At 32.3% G+C, this 18,764-nt stretch overlaps 1 protein-coding gene across 1 annotated transcript; it reads right to left on the bottom strand.

Annotated features, from left to right (window-relative positions):
• Positions 1-207: 207 nt before the first annotated feature.
• On the bottom strand, positions 208-3,098 carry LOC143605759 (putative xyloglucan endotransglucosylase/hydrolase protein 32). Its single transcript, XM_077081756.1, has 4 exons — positions 2,731-3,098; positions 2,092-2,192; positions 1,040-1,257; positions 208-833 (listed from the first exon to the last, which is right to left on the bottom strand). The coding sequence occupies exons 1-4, from the start codon at positions 3,041-3,043 to the stop codon at positions 467-469; spliced, it is 999 nt and encodes a 332-aa protein (XP_076937871.1). The 5' UTR covers positions 3,044-3,098; the 3' UTR covers positions 208-466.
• Between the last annotated feature and the right edge of the window lie 15,666 nt (positions 3,099-18,764).

The raw sequence follows: 18,764 nt of genomic DNA, 5'->3' as shown, positions 1-18,764 counted from the left end.
ATAAATTTTTAGAAATTTATTATTATTCAGCTATTAAATACATTAATCCGATTAATGTAGAGTAATAAGTGACAAATCATATAGTTTTTTTTATTAGAAGTTAAAAACGATACAAGTTTCAAACACTACGGAAAAAGTTTTAACATCTTCCAGAATAACCATCATTACATCCAAAATAGAGAAATAACGATATTTTTTTTTCTATAATAAATCTATAAATGCTTACCAAGTTTTATTAAAAGACCACTAGTTTTCTTAAACCTTTGATTAAAATTACACACAAATGCACAATAGAAATAAATCTCTTTGCTCTTCTGTAGGGCTTTGGATGCTGAACCAACTTTTGTGGGTCCATCACAACATACCCTTAATAATAAAAAAAAAGTGCCCTTAACTTAAACTTAAAGGGCTCCCCATGTGACCTTAAATGTGTTGGGTAAATAGTAAATAAAACAGTCAAAACTTATTATATCCAGCATTCTGGTGTCAAGGAATGGTCCCTTTTGTTGTCTCTGCAATAGTTATAGACCATGTACCGGCTTTGCACCCAATTCATGATCATGTACTGCCTCCTGCTTAGGCCACCCGATCGTCCTGGAGATGCAGTGACTGGGTGGCACCGCGGTGGTGAATAGGCAGTGCAACCCGTTGCTTTAAAATTGGTGAACCTTCCTACAAAGGGTTGGTATTTGTAGTCTGCTTTGTATCTACCGTTTTCAGTTGCCCAAGAAGATGCGTCCCATATTGACCCGTATAACCACATCGGTCTTAGTGGAAACGTTGCGTCACTTTTCCTTGGATACCTTCTTATCGGCACATCGTCCACAAAAAATCTAGACAAACAGAACAAGGGTTACATAACATTTTAAAGTTGTAACATAATTTCCAACTAAAAAGGTGGCTTTTTTCAATAATAAAACAAGATTCAATGATTAAAGAAAAACCATTGAAAACTAGCCAGGCTATTTTTTTGAAGGGAAAAAAATATTTATTAAATAGTTAAAATACCTAAAATGTGCCATTATTAAAAAAAACTTACATTATGTCATGTGGGCTCCACAAGATTGCATAGTGATGAAAATTTTCTGTGGGGTCAAACCATAAATGAAACTTCATTTCTCTCCCAATAATCTTGCCATCACCACTTCCTCTTATGTACACATTTGTTTGCAATGTGTATGGCTTCCCAAATGTTGTCCCAAGGAATTCTATGTCAACTTCATCATGGAACTCTGGATGTGCTTCATTGTTTGAAAGCTACATTCAAAATATTTTTGTTAATTAACTCAAATAGTTAATGCTATTTAAAACTTGTAACAAATTTTGTAGACAAAGTAGTAAATATAGCATTTGAATTTACATTAAAATATGTTATTTTGGTTATAAATATGTTATTTTATTTGAAATGGAGGGATTACTCATTCCGTCTCAATAAATGAAACAAATTAAAGTTTTCAACCCGAACCAAAACCGGTTTTGACTTTTGTCAACCAAATCAAACCAATATCAACCCACACCAAAACCGATCATTCTTTTAATTTTAGAAAGATTCATGCACATTGTTCAAAGGATGCCATTTGTTTTCCACAAAATTACAAACACCTAGTGACAAAATGTTCTTCACTTTATCAAACAATGCAATCATACCAGGATAAAATACTTAAAATGGTACTTATTAATTAAATCTTTTAATCATTTATTACTAATTTTAAGACTCATTACAATAAAATATCAATATATATGTAATTTTCTTTGCTGTCATTCCCACTTTGGTGGGATGATAAGACGGTAAATAATAAAAATAAAAGGTCAAGGGTTCAATTATTTTAAAGTGCGACATTTAGCTGTTAAAAAATGTAATTTTATTTATTTGATGTTTCTAAAACGGGATTCTTGATTTTAAAATATGGGAAAGAATATTTCTTTTAGAAGAATTCATGAAAAGGTAAAAAAGTTAACGATGTGACATGAATATTGTCGATAAGTAAGCAAATTATTGGTGGAAGTGTCATTGTGTATTCCAAGTATTGTACTATGAGTTTCAATGCTTGCATTGATACTATAATAATCATTGATATGTTTAGCACTCACATAGAATGCTGTTATCACTCCCGCTGTATAACCCTTTTGAAGTTTGATGGATGCTCCAAAGTAACCGGATCTAAATGGTTTTACCGACTTGAACCCGCTTCCTGCCATCAAGAAATTATTCAAGATTTAGTTACGGACTTTATAGTCTCTTAATGAGTAAGTTTAGAGTCATGTTGACCGATCCATATATTTATTCGGACAATTCTTTTAATGATTTAGCACAAACTTGCCAAGCAGTCACAAGTTTTATGTCGAAATAAACCCATTAATATATTTCTTGTACTTTGTTTTTTAAACCATTTAATAGTACTAGGAAAACTCACGTGACTCGTCATTGTCCTGTTAACCAACTGGATCATCTGATCATGTAAATCGTATCTTACATTTTGCGTTTCAAGGGTTAAAAGTAAAAAAAAAATCATTTTTTGCACCGAAGTCACTTTCTAACAACTAATCTTTTTATCCAGAAAAAACTTCACCAGTACTGTTTACCAATGGGATCAGGTAAAACACAGTTTTCACAATAAATGTAGCCTATTAAGAGATAAAACTAGAAGTTGGATTAATCAAGTTGGAAAGTAACATTTGTTTCTTATAAAACTAAAGTAAAATTATTTGAGAAAGGGTGAAGAGTGTGACCTGATGTACGGTCGAGCCATATGTCAACAGCATTGTTGTTAATGCTCTGGTGGCTAGGACCCCAAAGGTTTCTAAACCCTTGGTTAAAGGTCATGGACCTGAACTTTGAGCTTGGGTAGAACCCAGGTGAAGGTGGCCATGAGCCAGCATTGGTGACTGATGATCCAGTGAGAATGAAAACAAGTGAAAAGAAGGTAATAAACCCCATTAAAAGTCTAAAGAAGTAGACAGAAATGGGGAGAGGCTGATGAGAAAGAGTGATGTGAAGGCGTATAAATGGAGTGAGGTGAGGTGGGGTGGGGTAGGGGTGCATGGGGGTAGTGTGATGAAGGGTGATACAATATTAATATTCAATACTCATTTAACAATTAACATAAACTTAGGAGTTAGTGTTAAGACATTCATTCTTATGACAGGGTAAAAATCATAATCCTAAAATACAATAGTTGGATTTAAATATGACTTATAAAAAAAATATAAGTGGTAACTTTTGATTTATTAATTATTTATGGAAAGTAGAAAGAAATAGAGTCGGTTAATGCATTGAAAAAATAGTGAACATATGAAACGTATTTGTAAGATATGTTATAGATTTTAGTAAACTTATGATATTGGTTTTGCATTCTATTATATAAGAGATTTACAATTATCCAAATTGTATTTAAAACGAAGCTAAAGTGAATATGATATCGGTCTCAAATTTGTGTGTTTAATATGGAACAAATCAATGGTATCCTCTTCAAAAACTAGGCATGGATTAAGTTTGGGTCAAAAGGGTAGCATATTCAGAGACTAAATTATTTGAGTTAATTACCTTGACAACCTATTCAGAGATAAGTTTGGGTTAAGAACTTAAGAGGCAACAACCTTAAAAAATTAAGTATAGGTTGATATGGTAACCTTTTAAGAGACTAAGTTTGAGACTTTGAGTTAAGATGAACATATGTACAGAGAATAAGTACGAGTCGCAAAAAATCTTTTTAGAGATTTAAGTCTGAAAAGTGTAACAACTAACAAGTCATTAGGGGGGAGGGGTGGCGGATGTGATAGCATCGCTCATCACACACCCCACTCAATCAAATGGTGTCACATCACCAACCCCAAATCCATCACATGTGATGGTTTTTACTAGGGTTGGTGGTGTGTGATGGAATTTTTTTGTTTTTTTTTTGTTTTGTTTTTGTCCGATGTCTCGTGTTTATCGTGTTTACCTTTAGCCTTCAACACTCACACACACATATACATATATACACCCACATATATATATACATATACATACACTCACCATCACCACCTTCTACCAATTCCCCCAAATTCTCACAAACCCTAATCTCACCACCACCACCACCAATGGCCGGATCCGAATCCGAGATCCAACCCGCCAATTCATTCTCCGGCGACGAAGCCGAACACTCATCCGATGGATCTGAATCCGACCCACCACCTCCACCACCACCACCACCTTCCGATCAACCCGACCCGACTCCCACCAAACCCAGATCCAAAACCCCAATTCAATCCACCAACAAACGCCCCACACCCACCTCCGACATCGATTCCTTTGATCCATCACTTCCGGTGACCCACTCCTTCTTCCCTGGTATTTTTCCGGTGACCCATCACTTCCGGCGATTCATCATTTCCGGCGACGGCTCCCCCCAACGGTCATAACCACCCCCCTCCCAACGGATAGATTTCTTGGTTTCCACCCCATCTCACGCGTGATGGCCATCACGCAAATGTAACACCCCGACCAAAGGCGGATTATACATCGGGGCGCCACATATTGTTTCATTACTCGTGACACTATTGGGTGTCAATATTTAATAAATACATTGACCAAAGGCGGATTATACAGCAAACCTCCTCGATTTCGCGTGACGAGGTAGCAGCGGCGGTGTGGAAAAACCCACCACGCGTGATGGGAGCTCCATCACGCACCGCCCCGTCCCCCCTTAGGACAACCTTTAAATCAACTTGTCTTCTAAGTATTAGACCATGCATAATGGGGCACTTCCCCCCCCCCCCAAAGCGGCCCAAAGCTCAAGGGAACATCCCCCCCCCCCGCGGCGGGGGGGGGGGGGGGGGCTTCCCACAAAGTGCGGGAAGAGAAAAATGGGGTGGAAGGTGATTGTAGTTTTTTTAATAAATAATAATTATTATTATTATAAATAAATAATGAGGTAATGATTGGTTGAGTCTCCATTCACTACACCCTTTTTTTTGTCAAAACACCCGTATGATAATGTGGCGCCACATGGCGTAAAATGGCCCTATATAGGCTCCATTCACTACACACGTTCTTAAAGCAATCAAATTGTTATCAAGGATACATAAAACAGTTTTAACTTTTCATTTAATGAGGTTATGGATATTGTGAAAAAGTTAGGATTAATTCATTCAAAGGTCCAATCTTTACTTGTATTATTTGATTAAAAGCCACAGATCTAGTCTTTTGGATGTTAAAAAATTAATTTGGATGTTAAAAGTTATGACTTTATGTTGAAATGGGACTGGTTGATGTTGATATTCAATCTGTGACACTTAGTGTGCATCTAGTGACACTTCGCCTCCATACGGCGACACTTGTCAAGGAACGAAACTAGTTTCAAGGGAAGCTAGCGACTGGTGACACTCATGAGTGGCAACACTGTGAATGGTGACATTTAAAAGATCTAATGCAAGCTAGGCGACAATGCTAGAGACAGTTGTCTAGCCGACAATGTCAACGGTGATAGTATCGAAGACATTGTCTGGCAACGGTATCAAAATCTGATGAGTTCCACGTGTTAACTTTTATACAAATCGTGTAACGATTGTCCTCGTCTGGACGACTTAGCACGAAGTAGCTGTGAGACGTTTCCAAACCCCCTTTAGCTAAAAGTTAGAACAAAAACTATAATATACATACACATACATAACAGCAATTCAACAATCAAAAGGATGATGAAACAGAAAGTTGGTACTACAGAAAGAGGCGAAGTGTGATCAAAATTGATGCAAGGGAAGAGGTTTTGATAGAGGAGAAAGAGAACGTGGAAGAAGTATCTGACGAGGAAACAGAGACATAAGTGAGTTTAGGTGCTTTGAATGTGATGAACTCGGTCACTTTCCATACAAGTGCACCAAGTGGGTAGACAATAATGAAGAAGCAAACCTCATTTGAGATGATCTCGATCTAGGTTTGTATTGAAGAATGAATTAGTCGGTTTCAGGATTATAGGAGAATATTGAAAGTTCGTTATGAAAGGGTAATTGAGATAGTTGAAGTGGTTAAAGTAAAAGTGTCGAACAAAATTTTATCCGTATAACTTGTTCTTCATTTATTTTTCGTTTGTGATTGAATAAGAAGAATATGGGCCAACAAATTATTCTTTACATACTTGTACATATATTGTTATTAGTGTGGGGTCAATTGTTATAATTATTTAGAACATCTTTACGTGAGGATTGTGACAATTCAAATATTATAAGATTCGTACGATTGCATTTATTATCATTATAATTATTGGATATATAATGTTTTCTAACCAAGAATCGTAGTACTTACACTTATGCTCTTTAAGGTGCACCGGTTTAAAACCCGAACGGATATGATCAATATCTGAGTGGACTGGAAATCAGAAGTGAGGCAAAATACGAACCTAGAACCAGACCGCTAGTGTCATTGGTATCGAGTCGTCCTGGTTTCTATCGATCAGTTTTAGTTATGAACCAAGGCTTGATATTCCTAGCCTAATCATATTTCTTGTGATGGATGAGGTGCGTATTAATGTGTGTGACAAATATGGCTTAACCTAAGTTTGATCTGATTTGAACTTGACCAGACATATTAGAAGACCATAGTTATAAAAACCAAGACTGAATATCGATCATTCAATCATTCAGCGTGTGATTGGACATGTTTCAGTACAATCTCAATTTAAGTTGTCAGTTTAGTCGATTTAGGCCCAGTCGATAAAACTTTTGCTCGTGCGAAATGGGTTAGATTAAAATTGGTCGATCACAAAAACAACATATAATATGAAGCAATTAACGTTAGCTAGGTTCTAAAAGTTACGTATCACGTCCATAAATAATACACACAATAAATAAAGGCTATAACTATTTGAAAAAAATTAATAAATATTTATGTCATAACTTAACATATAATTAGAATTGATATTAAATAAATGGTTTTATAATTAATAAATATGTTAGCAAAAAAAAAAAATAAAGTATGCCTATATAAAATTTAGGAAAATTGGATTTAAATAATCTCACCTTTAATGGATTGACCAATAATAATCCCACCTCCGGTATTTCCTGCTGGCAGTCCCACCTTTTCAATGTTTTTTGTTTTATAAACCAGCGTTAAAAAACTTAACGGGGTTAAGTTTTTGCTTATGTGGCTAGTGAGTTGGCAGTGTCATAATCCTACATGGCTTTTCCCTTTTAATCCTAAAATGCAATTACTATATTAATCCTACAAAAACGGGCTGCAGGAGATTCGAACCTGAGCCTCCAGTCCCGCAGTCAACACCCACATGCATAAGCCAACTGATCTGAGTGATCCTTTGATAAAAGTCCAGAAACAGAAACTATATAACCAGACATTCGCAACCAATAGAGTATTATGAACCCTAGATCATCAATCGGCCAGGTCGTTATTTGATTGGCCGATTGAAATTAGGGCTATTAAAGAGTGAATGACGACGAACATAAAGGTATAATTAGTTACCTATAAAGATGATTGGAAGAGAGTTAATTTGATCCCGACAGTGACGACGGAAGGGGCTCAAGAACACGCATCAAAACATCATTGATAATATAATTCATTATAGGGTAACTGTAGGCGATGTATGTGAGGTTCTTTTTGAAAGTTTAATTGAATTATCATGAACAATATAAAGTATATTGATTAAAAGGTTACGTCGGTTCGTTCAAACGAGTAATAAGAATCAATAATTGATCTCATTCCATGTTTATGGTGTCGGTGGGCTCGTTATGGTATGCATAAGGATACGCAAGATTCAATTTCTAAGTTTAGGACGAGAATTATAGTGCAAGCTAGTGATTTGGGTATCCGGGTTCGCTAATCGGGTCAAGGGTTTGGGTCAGATCCAAGTTAATAAATCTGGATAATAGGATTTAATATAATAAAATATAGTAATTGCATTTTAATCCAAAGGAAAAAGCCATGTAGGATTATGACACTGCCAACTCACCAGCCACATAAGCAAAAACTTAACCCCGTTAAGTTTTCTTAACGCTGGTTTATAAAACAAAAAACATTGAAAAGGTGGGACTGTTAGCGGGAAATACTGGAGGTGTGATTATTATTGGCCAATCTATTAAAGGTGAGATTATTTAAATCCAATTTTCCTAAAATTTAAGTTGGGTAAAGATTTAGATTTAGAAATGTAAAATAAGAACAAATTAAATAACATAAGGAATAATTATCAAGAATATGTAATAGCTTATAATAATAATAATAATAATAATAATAAAGGTTTATTGTTGTGGGCTTACACATCCTAGAGGTTTTCTGTTGGGATTTTTGCAAATCGTATATCTTCGGAAAATCTGAGAGTCATGAAACACTTTCAAATCAAAATTATTTGTGGCTCATAAATATTTTGATCGGATAAAACTCAGATCTGAGAGCAAGAATCAAGTATGGATTTGAGAGAGTTACATTGAACCAGAAGTTTTCATCGTATGATCAAACGATAATTATTAGGATTAGGATTCATGATAACTGCTTTACAGTTATCATATTTTGAATTTCAAAATCAAAATACGCTTCTTAATTTGACATATAAAATATTACGAAATTTAATAATGATTAAATTTCTAATGCATTTTTAACATAGGGGTTACCGCCCATTGGACCCTGCTACTATGGGCGATGCCCCCGGACCTCCGCCAAGGGGGCGTTACCCCCCATGACTTAGGGCTTCGCCCCTAGGTACTAATAGAATTATAAATTATAACAAGATCAAATAAGCGTGCACTCCACACCCGACTTACATAGATTCGTATTACAATTAACTTGATCAACAAGTTAATCCCTAATTACACTAAAATCACTAACATTTTCTAATAACAAGAAGATTAAATAGTTTGATATTTTTAACCTTCGTTATGCTCATCGTACATACAAGTGTATTGATGATATGTTTACCCTCAATGGGAAGTATAATAGTTTTAGAGTATGATGTTTTGAAAAGGAAATGAAAATTTATGAAAGTGGATGGGTAGATGAGAATCAATTAAATGGGTTGATGAGAATCAATTAAATGGGTCTCCTTGACTCTCTTGGTCCACGTGTGGGGACACATATGTGTACAATGACACAATGTAAAAGTCCTTAAAGTCCACCTCAAGGAAAGAAATGTGCAATATTGGTTTGTCTAGCCTTGAAAGCAACAAAGATTTTGATTGCACACAATATTGTGTTTCTCCTTTTAGCAAGTTTCGTATGTGCATTTCAGTGATATATAAAAAAGTGAATCCATTGGAAATTGTAATCTTTTATATATATATATATATATGTTTAAGTTCAAGAAAGAAATGAAATTACTGCGAGAAATACGAGAAATGAATATGAGCCACTAGTTTTATTTTAGGTTTTAAAAGTTTAATATAAATGAAAAAGATATAAATGCAACAATAAATGCACACTCTCTCTCCAATTAATAAAACAAATATAACCATAATAAATCTCTCTCTAATTAATATATCTACATAATTTAATTGAAATAATTAAAAAGATAAAAACACTAATTTAGTTTTCAAAAATAATAAAAAAAATGTCATACAAATGTGTCCATTAAATATAAACAATAAATATACAACCTACACAAAAGTATATAACCTACACTTGTTTTGAGCAATAAAACGTACAGTATACAAAAACTCATATAACTTACATATTAAATTCGACATCAACAATTATATAAACTACACAAATATACACATATCCTACACGTGTGTAGGTTATATATTTTTCATGTGTAGGTTATGTTTTCTTATTCTTATAACAAGTGTGGGTTATATGCTATGTGAAGGTTGTATATTTCACATTTAATGCAAAAATATGTATGATAGATTTTTTTATTATCCATCACAATGTAACTACGTGTTGATGGATATTGATAAGTTGAGTTGGAAGAAATTGGTTTTAAATAGATATTTTTTAATGTATGAATAAATTGTATTTGTGTAAGATAAAGTTTTCATGTGTAGGTTATATGTTTTCGTGTGCGTGTGTATTTTATTAATGATGAATTTTGTGTGTATGTTATATGTTATCTTATTCTTAGAACAAGTGTAAGCTATATATTTTTGTGTATGTTATATTTTTTTTTGTTGATATTTAATGCTAACACATGTAAAATAGTTTTTTATATTATTTATCACAATGTAACTACGTGTTGATGGATATTTATATATTGAGTTGGAAGAAACTTAGATAGAAACAAATTTTAACGTATGAATAAATTGTTTGTGTATGATAAATTGTACTTGTCTAGGATAAAAATTTTGATAGAAAATAAATGAATTCTTAATATTTTTTAATTACAGTAATTTGATTAGTTATATTAATTTAATAAATATATTAATCGAAGAGAGAGATGCATATATAATTTCTTAATTAATCTTGAAGCTTTTAAAACCTAAAATAAAACTAGTGGCCCATATTGTTTTTTATTTGAACCCTATTATATATAGGGTAGGGTTAACGTAAAAAACAATAGTTTTGTGAGAAGCATAAGAATAGATGTAGACCCTTGGATCTAGGATCTAGTGGTTGAGATTGATAGTTTTTAAAAGTTGTATAGTTTCCTATTTACATGAAATAGTGTCATATTTAGGTGTTTTACTTTATTTTAAAAGTCTTCTCACATTTCTCACAAAAAAATTATTTTTTATTTGAACCCTATTATATATATATATATGTAAAAATATGATACATGTTTAGTATTCTATACTATACTACTATTACATACCATGCATAACACAATGACATCTTAAATTTTAGGTAACGTGTAACTATTAATTATATTATACAACACTTAATGTATGTGATTAATAGTTTAAAATGACAAAACTGTTTTTAGGCACAATCATCCACAAACTTTTGTGGTTATTTAAAAGCAAAACTTACAATATTTATATGTATATTTTTTTAATTATATTTTTAAACCAACTTTCTCAACTATTTTAGAACGATCATAACTTTTTTATACATTAATATTTTCTTTTAAAAAGAATTAGTTACATCATAAAAACGAATATTTTATTATATTTACTTTGAGTATGGCGTTTTAACATATTTATTTTAATAAAATGTTAACATATTATATGATTATCAGTGTCTATATTTCTCGTTATAGGGCATGGACGTTTTTCTAGTTTTTTTTAGCAGATTACATTTTATCATTTCATATTTTTATAATAAAATACATTTCATTAAATGGGATGATATGTTTAACAAATGCTTTGAATCTACTCAAATTCTTTATGATTGGACATTAATGTTCAAGACATGGGAAATCAATAAAACATGATGTACTATAAGTGAAGAAACACTAATCGACCCCGGGCAGATTACGGATAATCTGGGGGTTAAATAGATGTTTCCCACGAGGGGTTAGATCCGGCGAAGATGGTTCTTCTGATAACCTGCAAAACAGACACCGTGAGCTCGTCACTGAGAAGAGGGGGGGGGGGGGTACCTCCTTGTGACCACCCTCCGGCGTGAGAATCAGACTAGATTGCTCTTGAATATAAGTGTATATTAAGAGAATGACTAGAGCAGATATCAGGTAATATATCAAGATATGAGATATGAGATAAGATATAAAATAATAATACCATTCCAAGGTGTTGGAGTATTTATAGCCGAAGGTAGGTTTCCAAGAAGGTACAGCCGGCTGAATAGTGTTCCTGTTCTGCCAACTGTGGGCTACGCACATGCCATGCTGGTGGTTGGTGGATAGGCAGCGGCTGATAGTGACCAGGCCGGCTGTATACTATTCCTGTTCCACCAACTGCAGGCCATGCCATGCACGTCTTCCGACAGGTTGGTGAGTAGGCAGCGGCTAATAGTGACATACAGTACAAGAGCGTGCTGCTCGTCATACTGTTGTCAGTGAGCTGTCGTATCCTTGGTCAGATCTTTTGTCCATACCTCGTCAGGTACAGTACAAAAGATCCTCCAGTATCGTACGGACTGGCTCATTTGGGCGGGAGTTCTCCCGGCTTGCTCACTCCTTCTTCAGGTGACATTACTGAATTATTTAAGAGTTAAGTGCTTTGTGCGTGTAGCTTTGCTGCGCAGGTAGCCTTCCCTGATGGCTTGTATCCGCAGCTGCGGGAACAGGCGGAGTACTTCACCATTGGGAGGCTTTTCCTGCGGGAACAGCTTGCGTACTGCGCGTAAGGACGTCACGTCTCTGAGCATGGTGGGTCCTGCGGGTCCAGTTGGTTTCTACGCAGACGTCCCTCTTCAAGGGGTTGCGAGTTTAGCCTTTGCGCAGACGTCCCTGTTGAAGGTGAGTCTTGCGGGTTCAACTGCGCAGACGTCCCTCTTTGAGGTGAGTCTTGCGGGTCCAACTGGGCTCTGCTGGGACCTACCTCTTCAATAAGGTAGTTTATTTTATTTGTCGGCATCCACATCTTTATGAATATTATGAATATTCAACAAAATCGGCTTTCGTCTTAAGAGGGGGAGGCAAATCGTGTTTAGTACTCGAAATATAAACACCGCCGCCGTCACCTTTTTGGGCAAATCGGGTACCCATTTAGCACCCAATAAAATTAGGAGAGAGATGACATGTGTGTGTAGAAAGAGAGTGTGTGTTAAGGTAGTTGAGTAAAGTGTTGTCTGTTATTTAAAAGGTTTTAGAGCGGTATATGAAATAAAGGACATGAAATTATGAGGTTAGTGAAGATGGAGTACATTATTGAGTGACAAGTTCAAGTTAATTAAAATTGAAATGAGTTTAGAGGACGTTTTGTCTTTGATGGGATGTTCAAGTTTGAATATATTTGTTACCAAAAGAGATTTTAATTAAATGTTTTGGCTTCACCTTTGTAATTGTATTGTATTAAAGTTTTGGGTATATATATAAATATTTTTTTACTTTACTTTATAAAAGTATTATTGTCGGTAAAATGAGTTAATGTTAGAGATGATGTTTGTATGCTTTATGGTTTGTTCTCATAATATACGGTTTACCTCATGGTACATGTTAAGTAGTGAAATGGATATGGTCTATTATTTATAATTGGGTTAAATTTCCGGCTTTGTCGTAGTTTGATTCGGTTAAAGAAATACTGGAATATCCAAGTACACATAAGAATAATAAGGTGGAGAGAGAGGTGACTTAGGCAATCTCGTTAGTAACATGTTGGTTGATTTGGACTGTAGAGAGCATGTAATGATAAGAATTTTAATAACAAACCGATATCAGTAAATATATAAAAAACTACTTCCTTCGTATGGGTGAAGAATCAGAACCGCATATTGAATTTGATTGAGAGGCTTGATGCATGTTAGATTTTGTTAAAATTTCCTTTATAAATTGTATGACTTGATTTTTTTTTCGTTCTTATGTTGTTAGCCCTTTGCGCATTTTGGGCTTTTGTGACTTGCAATCGTCCCCTTTTTTTCTTTTAATTTTATCTACCTCTCTTTAGGGGTGTGCATGATTCGGTTCAGTTAATTTCAGTTAATAACCAATATCAAACTTGGGTTAAAATTTTGCTTAAAAATACATAAAATGAAGGTACAACTACATGAAATGAAGGTACAACTATATAAAATTGAGATATTAGTACATGAAATTGAGATATAAATACATGAAAATGATAGTATTAAACAATTAATATATATATAATACATGAAATAGAGGAAAAAATGCTTAAAAATATGTTAAAAATGAAGAGTTTGGTCCGGTTAATTTTGATTTTCAGTTTGGTTTCAGTTAACGATTCAGTTATTATCCACCCCTGTATCTCTATAGAATGACACCAATTTTGCAACAATTGATTTTAATAACAAACCGATATCAGTAAATATATAAAAAACTACTTCCTTCGTATGGGTGAAGAATCAGAACCGCATATTGAATTTGATTGAGAGGCTTGATGCATGTTAGATTTTGTTAAAATTTCCTTTATAAATTGTATGACTTGATTTTTTTTTCGTTCTTATGTTGTTAGCCCTTTGCGCATTTTGGGCTTTTGTGACTTGCAATCGTCCCCTTTTTTTCTTTTAATTTTATCTACCTCTCTTTAGGGGTGTGCATGATTCGGTTCAGTTAATTTCAGTTAATAACCAATATCAAACTTGGGTTAAAATTTTGCTTAAAAATACATAAAATGAAGGTACAACTACATGAAATGAAGGTACAACTATATAAAATTGAGATATTAGTACATGAAATTGAGATATAAATACATGAAAATGATAGTATTAAACAATTAATATATATATAATACATGAAATAGAGGAAAAAATGCTTAAAAATATGTTAAAAATGAAGAGTTTGGTCCGGTTAATTTTGATTTTCAGTTTGGTTTCAGTTAACGATTCAGTTATTATCCACCCCTGTATCTCTATAGAATGACACCAATTTTGCAACAATTGATTATAGTTGTATTAAAACGCCGACATGTATTTTTCTAACTATAGATGAAAATAAGCAACATCATATTGTATATTCTAGATGGAGACATGTTACGACATTAATATTTAATAAGATATATTATTTACCGTTTCAAGCTCTCTGAAATTGACCAACTATTTTATGAAAACCTAATATTATTTTAGTCACGAGGCTAATCCACCAAACTATTAGGGTGAAGGACCCATTTTTGGCGAATTGTTAAAGTTTTGTAGGCCGAAGGCAAGAAAAACATTGAGTCTTAAGTAAAAGGGTTTATTGGGTTATGCAAAATGTATTTTATATAAGAATCGGCTTAAATGGATTAAGTAATTGAGTTTTAATATAAGATATTTGCTGAAAAAAATTTCAACATAGAATTTAGAAGTATACATTTGACTCTTAGTTTATAAAAGGTCATCTTATAGCAAATTAATTAAGATTTACAGTTTATAAACACATGTCACATTATTCTTGTATCTTAAAATTAAAAACAAAATGTGACAAACAACAATGTAGATCTGCCTAGAAACATTCATGGCTGAATGGCTGATTATATTTATATAACAGTTCATGTATTTCAAAAAGTTTGATGTGAAATGTGATAATTATATTATTTTATTTTTGTCATTTTCCAAATAACTCTTACAATAATAGCTATTGATTTGTGATAAAGGATTGGAGATAAAATTGATTAATCATATATCATAAACATCATATTTTGGCATTGAATTTATCACTGTTTACCTTGTGTTTTCTTGCACAAAGAAGATGGTAGTTATGATGGTGTTGCACAAATTGTACTAAACTTTATATTTTGTGAGGAGATCTAATTTAAAATGTAAAATTTACAAAAAAAATCATGTATGATGGTTTCCAACTCGATTGAAGAATCATCGAAGATTTCAATAATGTCCAACTTGTTTATGTGAAAAATCATCGAACGCGTTCAAAATGAATTTGGTAACGAAATGTCGAAATGTTAAACATGTAAAATAAATTCGAACTTTTTTAGTGCAAATTCGAATAATTTCAATTCTAATTTTTATATAAAGGATTAATTTTAGTTCCTATTATAAAAATAATTTAATCCTATTCCTTTACACGTTTACTTTTACTTATTGACTAATTTTTTTGACTTTTTTTTTCTGTTTCTTCTACAATTATTGAGTCCGTTTTGCTTTCTACATTCTTACATAATAATGACATGTTTTGTGGTATTAAATTTTCTAACAAAAAAAATATACTATAATTTCATATGTATTAGTTAAATAATTGCTTATCATAACCATCTTATATAATTTTTTTGCTTATCAAGAAGTTCAATAGCAAAATTAGTTTGGTTCTAACTTCTAAACTACTTAGATAGCACATCACATGCATAACATATATGAACACATATAACTCAAGAAATTTAAAAGTTTTTAGGAGAATTCTTTTATAGTAACGCTACATGGTTACAACCGTTCAACATTTAGCCGTTAAAAAAAACTGCGGTTAAATTATGAAAATAACCATTAATTCCTTTCATGGAATCATTGTTTTTTAATATATTTTAATTGAGTTCTCAGCATTTAATATAATGATAGTAAATAAGCATGTGATATACAAAAACAAAGCCCTTTCTTTTTATCAAATCACTAGCTTTTGAACCCGTGTATTATACGGGATTTGTTAAATAATAAAAATAAAAACATCTATTATCTAAAAGAAATAAACAGAATTATAGGTAAAAAGAAGATAAAATATATAGTATAAACAATAAAAAGTCTAAAATCTCAAATTTATTTTTTAATGTACAACATTTTCAAAAATTGTTTTGACCAATTACCCGTTGATAACTATGATAAATGAGATGAGAGATTAGAGAATTAAAAGAGAAATTATAACTCATTTCTCAAAACTGTTTTGTCCCATGACCCAGGATATATAGGATAAATAAGATGGGAAATTAGAGAATTGGAAATGAAATTATAACTCATTTGCCAAAATTGTTTTAGCCCATGACCAATGGATAGAATGAGATGATAAATTAGAGAATTAGAAAGGAAATTATAACCCATTTGTCAATATGGTTTTGCTCCATAACCCATAAATAGGTAGGATGAATGAGAAGAGAGATTAAGCCAACAATGAATATGGAATTGCCATATCATCCTCATTATTTTCTTTTATTAGTATAGTTAGATTGTTTTTTAGATGATCGATATTGTCATCTTAAAACTTTTAACTAATTTTTCTTCATTGCTTATGATTGTAGTAAGCATGTGATATATAAAAACAATGCTAAGACATGCATTGAGTTTAAAAATGATTAACCGAATAAATAAATTATATGTATATTGTATAGATATTATCACTTTACAATAAGCTAACATATAAGTATGATACAACTAAAACTTATAATACAAAAGCAAAAGACGTGACAAGATTCTTTGAAACTAATACGTGATTCTTTTTTGAAATTATTACCCAATTCTTTATTATTTCATATGTAAAGAGCAAACCTAATTAAAAACCGACGGTTCAGTTTTGAACCGAAATTGAAACCCCAAAAAAACCAAACTGAAAAAACCAAATCGATTTAGAAACTAACGGTTCAGTTTTAAACTTTAGCAAAAACGAATTACTGTTTTGGTTCGGTTTTGTGTTTTTTTTAAGAAGCAAAATAACTAAACGACAAAAAAAAACTGTAATAAGTGAACCAAACCGTAGCCATTGAAACCATAGCTACCACTGACTATTTGTTGGTTTCAACATATGTTAATAACTAATATGTTTGATTCCTGTGTATGGTTAATAACTAATATTACCAGTATTTTTAGTTTTGATTTTAAATGCATTTTAATTAGCTCTTAGGCCTAATGTTCAATATTTTATTAATAATTACTTTTTTTAAATTAGGCCCAATTTCAGTATCTGGGTCATTTTATTTTTGTCCACAATTTTTTGGCCCGATTAGAAAATCGAAAAAAACAAATCCAAAACAGAATCAAGTCTAAAAACAAAAAAACAAAAAAAAACTGAAATCAAACGGTTTGAAAACATAAAAAACAAAAAAAAATTTGGTTTTCGGTTCCGAACCACATTGTGTCAGTTGCTAATACACATTAACGTTTATAATTTTTTATTAAGCCAATTATCGTATTTAAAATACAAGTTTAAACAAATGATACGAATTAAAACCTATAATATATATAAATGAAAACCCAAAAATTCTAGGTGTCGCGATGTGGTCGCTCCCTTCATTTTTAGAGTCACAGATATGCTTGATTTTTAAATGAAGGTTTCTCATGCATTTGACCTGAATTCACGAGTATGGGTCTTATCAAACCCATATATTTCTTAAACGGGTTATAACATCTCATTAAAAACTAATCTCACCATATATTTGATATAATAATCTTATAAATTAGGGATATAATAAAAATTAATATATAATTTATTTAAAAAAATATATATTATTTATAATTAAAAAACCAATTTGTAGTAAAAAAAATAAATGGGTCTTTGGTCTCATCAAACCCATATAGCTTTTAAATCAAGTTATAATATCTCATTTATATGTGAAATAATTTATCAACAAACCATAAGTATAAAATTAACTTTCATATAATAAAAAAGATAAAAGTTCAAAAAATAAATAATATTAGAAACAAATAATTTAAAACAACACCCGTAATACGGGGGATAAAAACTAGTATAGAAATATAAATGGATTTAGTTTTCTCGTTTGGGTTATCCAATCTGATGTGTGTTTGGGGGAAAGAAGGTTTGAACCATTCTAGTGTCGGCCATCGACATCGAATGACAACACAATAAATATATATCACCACCCATACACTTGTACCTTAATGCTGTTTTGGTTATACATTTCTCCTATAAACTCCAAAAACAATTAAATATACATGTACATTTAACTAATGTAGAGTCAAAGAAGATAAAACAAGTGAGCTGGTTTAAATTTTAGTTGTTTTGAGATAATCGTTACATAACTATGCTACTTAATATGATTTGTTTGATATTTATTGATAAATTCGTGTTTTAATTCATTAATTTCCAAAAACTGTTTTTACTTTATAAAGTTGTTTACGTGATAAAAAAAAATGTGCGACAGACAGCCTATTCATCAGTTAATCAACAGTCTGAGAGTAGTAGGAGCATAACTAACTCGAAGTCTTCGGGCAAGGACCATGTTGCATATGAAATGAAGATATATCACTCTTTGAATGTTTTCTAGTACGTTGGTGAAAAACTGGATTAGCTACATAAATACGTGGCACCAATGTTGTCACACAACTCCACAAGGTGTTAGCAATACAAAGCACATGTAATCGAGATATAACCCAACGAACCTTTGTTTGTAGTGTAGGAAAG

The sequence above is a fragment of the Bidens hawaiensis genome, unplaced genomic scaffold (genome assembly GCF_021521415.1).
Source record: "Bidens hawaiensis isolate Kalapana, Puna unplaced genomic scaffold, B.hawaiensis_p1.1 tig00002123_1, whole genome shotgun sequence".
NCBI lineage: Eukaryota > Viridiplantae > Streptophyta > Magnoliopsida > Asterales > Asteraceae > Bidens > Bidens hawaiensis.
This window is presented reverse-complemented; position numbering and strand designations above follow the sequence as displayed.